The sequence below is a fragment of the Gadus chalcogrammus genome, chromosome 4, assembly GCF_026213295.1.
Source record: "Gadus chalcogrammus isolate NIFS_2021 chromosome 4, NIFS_Gcha_1.0, whole genome shotgun sequence".
NCBI classification, from domain to species: Eukaryota; Metazoa; Chordata; class Actinopteri; order Gadiformes; family Gadidae; genus Gadus; species Gadus chalcogrammus.
The window spans coordinates 968,130-981,273 of NC_079415.1; the positions used below are offsets into that span (position 1 = coordinate 968,130).

The window sequence follows — 13,144 nt, forward strand, 5'->3', positions numbered from 1 at the left end:
GTGGCCTGGAAGAGCAGCGAGCTTCGAGAGTCAGGGCTCCTGTCCGTCGCCGAAGCCACCCTTGACCCCCTGAGCAGCACCCAGCGGGTGTCACAACAGGGTGTCACAAACGGGTGTCGTGGTCCTGCTGTCCGGAGGTTGAATCTGCTGTCGCTCGGGGTTACCAAGAGAAGAAGAACATCGAAGAGACTCTGACGGACGACGCTCGCTCTGTGGTGTTTCTGTGTCTGTAGGTCACGGTGGAGATGTGTTTAAAACCGTACGCTACGCGGTACGTGCGTGACACCTGAATTCTTCAAGGGCTCGACAGAACCGACTATGCACCGTACTTAATTGACACAAATTGCGTCTCGTGAGTAATTGCTCTGTGCTCGTTAGTCATATTCGACATTGCTATGGTCACTCTCCCCGACGCTTGAAATTAAAATGCATAAGTACCTTCCAACTTTAAAATCACACCACACATTTACCCAGCCGTCATACTGACCAAATCATTGGAAGAACTAATTAGGCAATATTAAAATCAACTCACACGTTTCCAGGCATCGCTGTACAGTCATTGAAGCCGGTCCATTTCCGTTTGAAACGAAACGATATAGACATATATATTTTTATGTAAGATTTATTATTGAAGGTTTTATCCTTTATATTGTAGAGTGAGACAGACAGGAAGGTATGGGAGACAGAGGGGGAGACAAGGACCGCGGGCGGGAATCGAACCCGGGTCGCTGCCGTGAGGACTGGGCCTCAACGGTACGCGCTCGCCCCGCTGAACCACCGGGGCGCCCAAAACAGAACGATACAGATCCTAACGTCTGACCTCATTGGACGGTTCTGTCGTTTCCACCGTGGAGAGGGACAGGTCAACATGGAGTGTTTCCTCCGGCCGTACTTTATGTATGCAGTATGTTTATATATATATTATACATCCCACCCCCGCCGTCGTCGTTAACCTGTGGCCCGCAGGACGCTGCACAGCCGAGTCCATCGCCCCCAGAGAGACGGTAGCCCGCACATGTAGCAACGAGGGGGTCGTTACCCTGGAGACGTCCACCGACCTACAGACGGTGTCTGTCGGAACGTCTGGAAGAGCGGCGTCCATGCCTAGATAGATAGATACTGGCGAGATTTCATTCCTATTAGAGAAAACGTGAATCCCTGACCTATGATGTCAATGGTCAAACTTTCCCTCGAATTTTCCATGGAAACATACTTTTTCCAGCGCATGCATATGAGGCAGTATTCTCTAATCACAGCCAGTCGCGATGGGTTCCATTAAAATATAAAACCATCTTCCAGAAGGGTTTGAGACAGCCTTAATCTCTGCATTGTGTTGGCATTGGAAGGCGTGACCTTGATCAGAGCCTGAGTACAGAAACAACGCTGTCTGATTTATGATTTCTCTTGATTGCAGGAATGCTCCCAGAGATTATTTGTTATCGTCTGATTTTTCCCAAATGTAATTTTCCGCTATATAGTAATATGCCGAACAACCCCTGAATGGATAATTGGAAAAAACTAACAAATATATGCATCTTCCTGTCATATAATTCATTCATAAATCTTAACCCTTCGTTACAAGGATTAATAAATACTAAAGATAGCGTACAGTAGTTTAAATGGACAACTTTTGGACCTGATTGGATAAGGTAACCTTGAATAGACTTAAAATGTTTATAGGAAACATGTCCTAGACACAGGGAAGCAATCAACCAACACTTCACGCTCAACATTGTTTTTTACGTAGTATCTATATATTTTTACATTACATTGAGCCATTTTTTATTATTTTCTGTTGAAAACATTGCATTGACATTAACGCGTGAGTAATAACGAACTAATACAATGCCAACATACAAAAAGGCTATGTACTGTTATCGAACTTGCACATGATAAATATGAAGCTTTCTTTCCTGTGCACTGCCCTAACAGTAAAATGTGACTTTTTTTACATGTACCATGCATGTGCTCAAAAAGAAATGTTCAATGAGGGAGGGGAAAATGTAATTAATGAATTAAGTACAGTTATCAGAATTTCTAACTAACATTGTGTTTACATGTACATATTGTTGTCAAACGTTTGTACATAAAAGTGAACTAAAAACAAAGGTAACTGTAGACTTCTATATTATTGTGCAATTTACATCGTTTAGTGATATTTTCTACGCCTTGTGCTTGTGTTTACGTCCAATGATGCACACTATGTCATACATGTGAGGAACAAATCATATTTGAGACGTTCAAGTGTACCTTAAGAACTTACTTTTGTTTTAATTTTGCATATTGGTTGAGTTTACAATTGATCAAAAAATAATTCCAGCCGATAATTCGATATTTGACATGCACCGCAGATACACGGTGTACAGTTTGTGATAACTTTTTGTATAATTCCATTAGAAACTTCAAATATAATGCATTGTAACTGTTACCTATGTATTTTGACTAACAAAAATAAAGAAATATACCAGAATCAATGCTATGATTTCTTACTTATTTTAATACATTTTTTGCAATTTTAACTAACTGAATGGCGCTTATATTAAGAAGATAAATATGTAATTTTCCTTGGTGCCATCGGTCTACCAGTACATAGTCCTTCACCTGTGATTTCACAACGAAACATCTGTAATGAAGTGTATGAGGTAATATTACTTTGAATAATAAATAATTGTCTATGCTTATTATGCATCGTTTCACCCTTAATTATTCAGTTCACCATTCAAGAGAGTTATTTAGGTTACTGCACAACAATCAAATTTCCCGCCTTACTGAACTGAAAACTGATCGAAAGCAACCTACAAAATAAAACACTTCAATACAGACAAAAATAGTAGGCCAATATTCAACCATATTATGCATGTATTCCTTCCTCCATGCATGCGAGGAAGAAACACAAGTGTTTTTCTAAACATGGTCTAAACCACAAGAGAACAAACAAATGACTCCATTTTGAACATGGCAGTATTTTTTAATTGAGACACAATTACCAGTTACCAAGGAAATGCCGCTTTACTGCCATTTCAGAGAGACATCAGTTAAAAAAATCACAATTGCTGTTTTGTTTCAACGGTGTCTTGTATCTGAAAGAGGCAGAAGGCTTATCTGCGCAACAAGGTAGTGCATTGAAGGACAAAACCAATTTCCCTTTCAAGTCAAACCACAAAGAGGCTCGGTTGCTATGTCTGGATGCTTGATTTAAAAGAGAAAATCCTGTGGCTATATGTGGTTTTCCTTCATATCTTGTTGCTTCAGATAAGCACTGCAGGCGTTAGCGGTAGAGCTATGATGGTTCGTTCTGTGAGTTGAGTTTGACTGATCACACAAGAACAAGTGTTGTGAATGGAGAGAAAGCATTGAGCACGACAGTCAATGATATGCTCAGTTGATTACATGATCAAATGTTACAACGGTTGATGGTTAATATTGATGTTGGTCGATGATTTTCTCGTGATATTAGGCATGGAACAGGCACTATTAGCCTTATGAAAAGACTTTCAGAGAGACTTTGAGTTCTGCTCTAAAACATGACCGAATAATGAATATCCACTTGATAGTCAATTGTTTTTTCTTTCTTTCTTAGACCCCCCACCATAATTGTTGTTGTCCAGAACACAGCTCAAAAGTTGGACAGTAAAATATCAACTACACTACACATTACTTAACTCTATAAGTATAACTTTGTGTTCAGATTAACTGTCTAAAATATACAAAAAACAACGAGAGATCAGGGTGTTAGACTCTGAGCCGGACATTTCTGGGTTTGAACCCCAGTATCGGCAGTATACTTGTACGCATCACCGCAAGATACTTGGACTTTAACTGTTCATTAATGACATTTAATGCGCTTAATAATTTGCAAGTTCGAGTCGGACAGCAATGTCAAATGAATGCATGAGAACCACGAGACTCAAAACACGTTTGAATCAATAAATAAGTTGGGCGATCATAAATGCTTGATAGCAGGCTCCAGCTGAAACCATATCTTCTGAAGCATAGGAAATAATTCCAATGTGAGGCTACAACTGTCAGAGCGTTCTAAACCTCTGTGTACTACTCGGGGCGGCGGTCAGTCATTGTTCCTTGCGGCGGGCAGCCATAATGCCGAACAGTTAGCCGTCACGCGTCTCATATGAAGGGGCCTTTAGCGCTGGCTCTCTGAAGCAGTGTGAGGACGTCCGTCAACAAGACTCATGGTTATTGGGTTTCCTTTTGTGCCACTAGTGTCTGACGTGTCCCATTGTGTTCCTTGTTTTGTTTCCCCCAGACGTCGTGGCACGGCAGTAATAGCGATGCCTTTTCAACTCGATGTCGGATGGTGCTGTCCTGTGTTAGCTAACAGTGGCGGCACACAGGGTTTCTCCACTGAAGAAAACACTGACATCTAAAGTATTGATCTGCCAAGCATGCTGTCCTGGAATTCAAGTGCTTATCGATTTTTTGTTCATGTTTTACTTTTCATTGACAGCGAGCTAGTATCAATATTTTAACCTCAGGCTTTCCTGTTACAGGACTTTAAGTAAAATTGTGTCGTAGCTTCTAGCTAGCTAGCTATCTAACTCTAGGAAGTGATTACGACCAGAAGCATTTCAAATGGCCGCAGTCTTCATCGCTTTAATCTCAACATCCTTGATGATCGTACCAGGATACCGATAGCAAGGGGGTTGGGGAAAGGGTGAGAGATAAAGAGTTGGTTTGAGAGGAAGGGAGGTGGTGGTGTGTGTGTGTGTGTGTGTGTGTGTGTGTGTGTGTGTGTGTGTGTGTGTGTGTGTGTGTGTGTGTGTGTGTGTGTGTGTGTGTGTGTGTGTGTGTGTGTGTGTGTGTGTGTGTGTGTGTGTGTGTGTAGTGGAGGGTGCTGGTTAAGTCTACATTAGATTCCGCGGTATTGAAGTCAACCCACTCCCTGGACCACCAAACCCACATTCAGAGCGCAGTTTTATATTTAGTCACCACTTGAGCTAATAAGGCCACGTGGCGATGCAGGGTCATTAAGCCTTTGTCGTTTCCTTAATAGTTATGTGTACCAGGCTTGGTGAGAGAGGTTGGAGCCCTCGTTGACAATGCTAGGCGGCTGATACATTAGGCATTCGCGTGTGTAACGGTTGAGTTTGAGCAGAACAGCAAGCTTTTAAGAGCTAAATAGGCCTCACACTAGTAGTATAATTGAATAAGTTGTTTGTTGTGTTGTTCGTTATTATAAAGCTTGGCTTGATACACATCGATTTTAATGTTTGTCCTAACAACACTTAAATATTGATCTGACTTTATCTGAGATATGTTCAAATTAATGTCACATCTCCAATTCACAACCCACAAAAATGCTTTATCAAAATTGTAAAGGACAACTCTGACGTTTTGCCAACACATTTTGTGGTGTCTCCAGACTCTTCCATACTGATGAAATGGAATGCCTCCCATTAACGATGCAGCAGAAGAGCTACAGGTCTATTCCGGGAAGCATTCCAGGTAAATGGCGAGGCGACACTTATGTCACTATCCATTAACGCCCGATGGCCAGTTTATGATCCTATGAATTAATGCAGCGCTTATCTCTGTCGCTTGCTCTTGGTTAATGGGCAGAGGATTCCACATTCTGGCAGGGATCGCATTTTGATTATGTAGAAGATTAGGTTGTGTTGCGAGCGCGAAAACTCTAGTATTTATAAAAAGGTATTCTATGCACACAAAACAAATCAATTATGTTATTTTACTTGAGGTAAGGACACCACAAGAAGATGGATGCAAACACACACACAAACACACCACCAAACAAGCCGTTAAAGTCTCAAACATGTGTACTGCGAACCATCAAACCAATGTTTGTTTCACCAGCGCCGTCAGAAGGAGGCGAGACGGGAGATTGACATTTGACTGAATCCACACCGAGGGGGGAAGCATATCGACGGTGAGGTGGCAGAAAATAGATGTTTTACCCGACGGGTACGAGCCAGCGAGCGCAGAACCCCCGCCGTCACTGCTCGACTTCTGGCTCATTTAACCCGATGGAACATCATGTCGGCAAAGCAACCTGGAGCCCGTCCATGAATGTGCAGGCACTCTGGCGATGGGAACGGGGGAAAGGTGGACTCTGTGTGAGATCGCAGGGCCGTTTCTAGCTTCAAGAGGTACAAGCGAAGGCATAAGTGCTCCCAAGCCATTGGCATTTTTTTGTGATTTTGATCAATATCAAACTAGGTACCAATCCCCATGCATCGTGTAGGCCAAAAACAACAATAAAAGTTTGAAGGGTTTTGATGAATCTGATGTGGTAGGTAGGGGTTGGTGAAGACAGGATGTGTCTTCACCCAGAGTGCCCTTGGAAGTTTAGAGACGTCAGATTGAGTGTTTCTCTTGTCTTAATCTCTTTCTGGACTCAAGTTGCCGAACTGCAAAATCAATTAGCTTACACTTGGCGTGTACACAAACAATATCCATAAATAAATAAGCAACGTGTCTTAGGATACAGGCATCATCCACATAATCATGAATTAAACTGAGAAAAGAAATCCATTCTTTATTAACGCCTCCAACATGTCGCCCGACATGGTTGATATTTATGAGTCGCAGCCACGGCTCATCACACAACGACGACTTTACCAGATTCACTCACTGTCAACAATGGAGACCTCTGGGGGAGAGATGTGTCCTCCCCCACATCCCCTCCTCCCCCACGTCCCCTCCTCCCCCACGTCCCCTCCTCCCCCACGTCCCCTCCTCCCCCCGCCCTCCTCACCCTGACCTGTGATGGGAGACACGCTTTCTGCTGCTGGAAACCATTCAGCGCACTCCTGAACTCGCGAAGGTGAGCGCGAGCCTGACACACAAGGAGAGAAAACAAGTGTGTGCGTGTGAAGTCACTCTGCTGAACGCTCAGACATAGCCCCCCCCCCCCCGCCCTTTCACTGAACAAAGTCTGTCAACACTGTTCATCTACCTCATGTATATTTCAATTTTACAATTTAAATGTTTGTTATTAATATACTGCCATTGCACTGAACTGCCTTGCGCTATATTTAAATATTTATTTAAATCTTGAGTCTCTGGCCGGATATATTTATATTTGCATCTTAATCTCTGACTGTATTGATATTGCACCATTTCTTCCCTATCTTACATTTTTATTGTATATTATTTTAGATTTTTTGTAAATTCGTAAATTCTATTGTATTGTTATGCTGTATACTTAACAGTATATTAATATTTCTTACTTTTCTTTCAGTTTTTTTTAATATAAACAATAGGTTAGGTGAGTGTTGTACTTCGAGGGCAAAGGGTTAACCAAAGTCAAATTCCTTGTTTGTTTACGCATACCCGGCCAATAAAGCTGATTCTGATTCTGATTCTGAAAGACAGTATATGTATGTGTCACACATACACTGTTTGCGTGTCTTGCCTCATGTTTGAGACGATGTGCGTCTCCGTGAGAGAGTGTGTTAGAGTCAGACTTGGCATTATCGTCAGCATCCAGGCGGCATTTAGCGAGACGCGCTAATAACAGCTTTAGGGACAAATAACCGTGCGCCGTGTTCTGTGGCTTCATTTACATAATGGATATAGAGGCTACATGGTGGATATAGCTGCTGCATGGTGGATCTAGAGGCTACATGGTGGATATAGGGGATATAGAGGCTGGATGGTGGATATAGAGGCTACATGGTGGATATAGAGGTAATAGAGGCTGGATGGTGGATATAGAGGTAATAGAGGCTGGATGGTGGATATAGAGGATATAGCGGCTGGATGGTGGATATAGAGGATATAGAGGCTGCATGGTGGATATAGAGGCTACATGGTGGATATAGGGGATATAGAGGCTGCATGGTGGATATAGAGGCTGCATGGTGGATATAGAGGCAATAGAGGCTGGATGGTGGATATAGAGGATATAGAGGCTGCATGGTGGATATAGAGGCTACATGGTGGATATAGGGGATATAGAGGCTGCATGGTGGATATAGCGGCTGCATGGTGGATATAGAGGATATAGAGGCTACATGGTGGATATAGAGGCTGCATGGTGGATATAGAGGATATAGAGGCTGCATGGTGGATATAGAGGCTGCATGGTGGATATAGCGGATATAGAGGCTGCATGGTGGATATAGAGGAGATGGAGGCTGCATGGTAGATATAGAGGCTGCATGGTGGATATAGAGGCTGCATGGTGGATATAAAGGCTGCATGGTGGATATAGAGGAGATGGAGGATATAGAGGCTGCATGGTGGATATAGAGGAGATGGAGGCTGAATGGTGGATATAGAGGATATAGCGGCTGCATGGTGGATATAGAGGAAATAGAGGCTGCATGCTGGACATAGAGGCTGTATGGTGGATATAGAGGTTACATGGTGGATATAGAGGATATAAAAGCAATGATCTTCACAGAGCGAAGATCATGCACTCACCGAACTCCCCCCCTCCCTCCGTCTGTCACGGCATGTGCGTAATAGCGTCACTCAAATAATAGCCAATCAAATTTTTTGCTTACCGGAAGAGTGATTTGGAATGAGAAAATGGCTTGCTCGAAAATAAGGAAATCTGACCCCGAAAAGAGACATTTTAAAGATGAATGGACTGACCAATACATGTTCATTCTCCCGCAAGGCAGTACAAAACCTTTGTTGTGTCTTTTATGTGTTGAAACCGTGGCGCTGATAAAAAGCGTGAATATGCGGCATTACGAATCCAAACACAGATCCTTCGAGGAAAAGTATCCCCAGGAGTCAGAAGTAAGAGCGTGGAAAATACCCGAGCTGAGAGCTCAGTATGAGAGGTCTACGCCTGTCTTCACACACTCATTTACAGGCCAGCAACGTGCAAATGAATGCTCATTTAAGATTGCATGGATTTTGGGGCAACATAAAAAGACTTTCAGTGACACGACTGTTGTGAAGGAGAACTTGAACGCCGCTGCCGAGACGTTACTTGAAGGTAAACAAACAATGAAAAAATAAAGCAAATCCCAATGTGAGCTGCAACGACAACCAGAAAATCTGAAATGTTATCAGATGACGCACTGTCACAGCTTCATGCGGCTGTTCAGAGTGCCCCATCCTTAGCCATTGATGAGTCTTCAGATGTAACGGATATGCCCAGCTTTTGGGTGTGCGATTGTTTTATCAAGACAAGAAAGAGATCTGTGAGGACCTGTTGGGTCTAACACCACTTGAGACACTGTTTTGCTTCCTTGAAATGAAGGCCTAATGCTCTTTTTTTGTGTTTATTTGAAATGTAGGCCTGGTGTGCCTGTTTTGCTTACTTGAAATGTAGGCCTTATGCACTTTGTGTTTATTTGAAGTGTAGGCCTAGTGTTCCTGTTCTGCTTACTTCACATGTAGGCCTTATGCACTTTATATGTTTACTTGAATTGCAGGCCTAATGTACCTGTATTGTTTGCTTGAAATGTTAATATGCGTTACTTTGTCTTACTAGTTTTTCATGGTTAAAAGTAAGCTATTTGGAAATTGAAAATAAATACACCTGAAATTATAAGGAAATATGCCGTGTTGATTGTATTTCACAAAAGAAGGCTATTAGGACGTGGTAGGTTCGGACATTTCTTGGAAGGAATTTTTAGTAACTGGACCTTGTTAAATTTTAATTGAAGACCCCTGATATAGGCGATATAGAGGATATAGAGGCTGCATGGTGGCTATAGAGGCTACATGGTGGATATAGAGGATATAGAGGCTGGATGGTGGATATAGAGGCTGGATGGTGGATATAGAGGCTGCATGGTGGATATAGCGGATACAGAGGCTACATGGTGGATTTAGAGGATATAGAGGCTGGATGGTGGATATAGAGGCTGCATGGTGGATATAGAGGATATAGAGGCTAGATGGTGGATATAGAGGCTGCATGGTGGATATAGAGGCTGGATGGTGGATATAGAGGCTGGATGGTGGATATAGAGGCTGCATGGTGGATATAGAGGCTGGATGGTGGATATAGAGGCTGGATGGTGGATATAGAGGCTGGATGGTGGATATAGAGGCTGCATGGTGGATATAGAGGATATAGAGGCTGGATGGTGGATATAGAGGATATAGAGGCTGGATGGTGGATATAGGGGCTGCATGGTGGATATAGAGGCTGGATGGTGGATATAGAGGTTGGATGGTGGATATAGAGGCTGCATGATGGATATAGAGGCTGAATGGTGGATATAGAGGCTGGATGGTTGATATAGAGGCTGCATGGTGGATATAGGGGATACATGGTGGATATAGAGGCTGCATGATGCCCAGATGGTCTGCAAACACATAGAGGAAGGAGGTGTTAGCCAGTGGTGGCAAAAGTACACATATTCATTTATGTTCATTCATATAACGTACAGATGCCAGAACACTGTACTTAGGTACAGCAGCATTATAGTATTTGTTCTTTGTTAGTACCCACCTCGGGAGTTAGCGTGAATCACTCCCAGAGGACCGAGCGGAGAGATCGAGGACCCAAACAGGAAAGGGCTCGCATTCATCAAAACCATCAATTTCCTTCAAGGCTCACGACTTCTTCAGCATCACAGGTTGATTCACTGCCTGCGTCACTCAGGGTCCATGGAGGGGATGTGTTTAAAGCACGCCCGGCGCAGAATGACGTGGAGTATTGTAATAGCACACACCCCCAAGTATGACTAAAGGGGTCTTCACCTGGAGGCAAACTCTTGCCAAATGTTTGTAAGGTCATTGGGTTTGTGGACGTGTTGCATTTGCTTTGTTCCACAGCCCTTAATCAATGGATGTCCAGCTTTGAAGCCAGGCTTGCGCTGCGTGGATCTATGAATGACTCGTCTCACTCCCACACTGAACTGATGAGTCATTCATCTGGGGTCCGCAAACACACGATCCCAACGTGACGGGCCTCCCACCTCCTCGTCCCCAGGAGCCGTGATGGAGCCCGACTATAATTAGAGCCATGGCCGTACATTCCCTGATGACGCAAGGATAAACGTGCACGTAGACACACACACAAACACACACACACAAACACACACACACACAGGCGGGGGTGCACGGTGACTCATGCATCATGACTTTTCTGCAGGAACACTGTTGCATCACATTCAGAGAGCTGAGGGCCCCAGAAACTCCTCAAAGAGTTGAGAGCGGCAGCAAAATAGGAAGAACTATCTCAGACAGGGACTGATGGCTCTCACCGGGGGGGGTGTGGGTGTGTGCGCAGTACGGGGCAGGAACAGGAAGCTCTGGGGAGCATAGCGCCGGCGCTGTCCCCCTGGGCGGCGTTGAACACGAGCAGCGAGGAACACAACCCGCCCAAGGAGACGGCGCTCAAGGAGCTCCTATACTGTCCGGCCTTCCTTTTGGGTTGTCGAGGTGGAGGAGGAGGCGGGGGTGGTGGAGGTGGAGGAGGAGGCGGGGGAGGTGGTGGTGGAGGAGGAGGCGGGGGAGGTGGAGGTGGAGGAGGAGGCGGGGGTGGTGGTGGTGGAGGAGGAGGCGGGGGTGGTGGAGGTGGAGGAGGAGGCGGGGGTGGTGGAGGTGGAGGAGGAGGCGGGGGAGGTGGTGGTGGAGGAGGAGGCGGGGGTGGTGGAGGTGGAGGAGGAGGCGGGGGTGGTGGTGGTGGAGGGTGGGGGGATAGGGCTCTTAGAACTAAAAGGAGAGTGCAAGGCAGAAGGGGGGGCAAGAGATGAATGTCTCGTCGTGGCGGAGGGGATCTGCCTTTATACCCTGCTCGTCGCTACGGTCCCTCCTCAATTTGGAAAGGAGGATTTTGGCGATAAGCCCGGTGGTTCACGGCCTCTGGAGGCCGGATGGTTTATCAGCAGGCGGACGCCACCTTGACACGGCCCATCTAGCTCCGCATTGTAGCCAAGGGCCGCTACTCATTCACTTCGCTGTGGCTGCTTGTTTGTGTTTGTTTGTGGGTGGGGTGTGCTGGTATGCATGTGTGTGTGTGTGTGCGCGCACGCGTGTGTGCGTGCATGCGTGTGTGAGGAGAGAGAGTGTTTAAGTCCCTCTGTGTGTGTATGTGTGTGTGTGTGTGTGTGTGTGTGTGTGTGTGTGTGTGTGTGAATGACAGGGACAGAGACAGAGTGTTTGGGTGCACCGGTATGTGTTTGCTGTGTGAGGTGTGTCTTCATGTGGGGCTGACAGTGGTATTTGATTTGTGAGTCACAATATAAAATCCCTAAAGAAAGTGGAAGTCCAAATCACTCCAGGGAGCAGCAGTCCAGTCTGTCGCCGTTATTTTGGTCGCATAAACAAACAAGGCTATGGTCTTTCTATGGCCGGTCCTCTGAGCCCCACACTGCTAAAATCAATATCTGAATCATAATTCACGGCATCAGATACCTCCGGATCATCTTGCAATAAAACAGAACCAAACACAATTGGACCAAATTTCCCTTTCATTCAATGTTGATGTTATTTTGTTTTTAGTCCGCTTCTTTACTCGATCAATTTGAAGTTCCGCCATTCAGAGCCATCGATTGCTTGGTTGTATTCATTCTGGGGTTGTTAAAGGCTGCAGGCTGATCTATTTCTTGTTCCAGATCTTCCAGAAAATTGCCTCTTTCTTAAATAGAGGTAAAGATGTTTTATGGCGCAAAATAAAATCTATAAATGAACGCTTGACTGAATAAATGCACATAAATGCACATCTGAACGCAGGGAATATCGAACGCCATTGCACATTCTGCGTGCCTTGCTGAAAGTAAGATCTTATATCTTCTTCAGTTGTCTGATAATGAACATAGACTGGTCTGGTTGAACCTTGGACATTGAGTATTTGTGTGTTACATGTGTGGTTATGTCTATGTGTGTGAGTGTTGGCTTCTATGTCAAGGTAACCCTCGCCTCATAGTTAGCCTATCTCATACGATGCGTCACCAAGGATCATCTAGTTTCCATAACAATAATCTATTAATATTAAGAACAGGGGGGCAATTTAGAGAAGAGAAGTACATTTCGTCCCAGAGAGATCTCTGCGCCTGGTGCGATCAACGTTATAGCTGAACCCCATAAACACTGCACTTTTGGTTTGATACACACATCTCCCAATTAAAGAATTTCTTTAAATGTCACACTCGGATAAGGTCGTTTATTCTGTGTCTGACCTTTCGTCTCCTCGAAGAAGAGGCACTTTATTGTAATATTACCATCACAGCACCTTTTTAATATTATTATT

General features: G+C 44.4%; 1 protein-coding gene across 1 annotated transcript in view; it reads left to right on the forward strand.

Annotated features, from left to right (window-relative positions):
- The window catches only part of LOC130380398 (synaptotagmin-10-like), an 11,153-nt gene extending 8,691 nt beyond the window's left edge, over positions 1–2,462 (forward strand). Inside the window, exon 5 of the mRNA XM_056587589.1 lies at positions 2–2,462. Within this exon, the coding sequence (XP_056443564.1) occupies positions 2–73 (72 nt within the window). The 3' untranslated portion in view covers positions 74–2,462. The remainder of the gene's footprint in view (position 1) is intronic.
- The last annotated feature ends 10,682 nt before the right edge of the window (positions 2,463–13,144 follow it).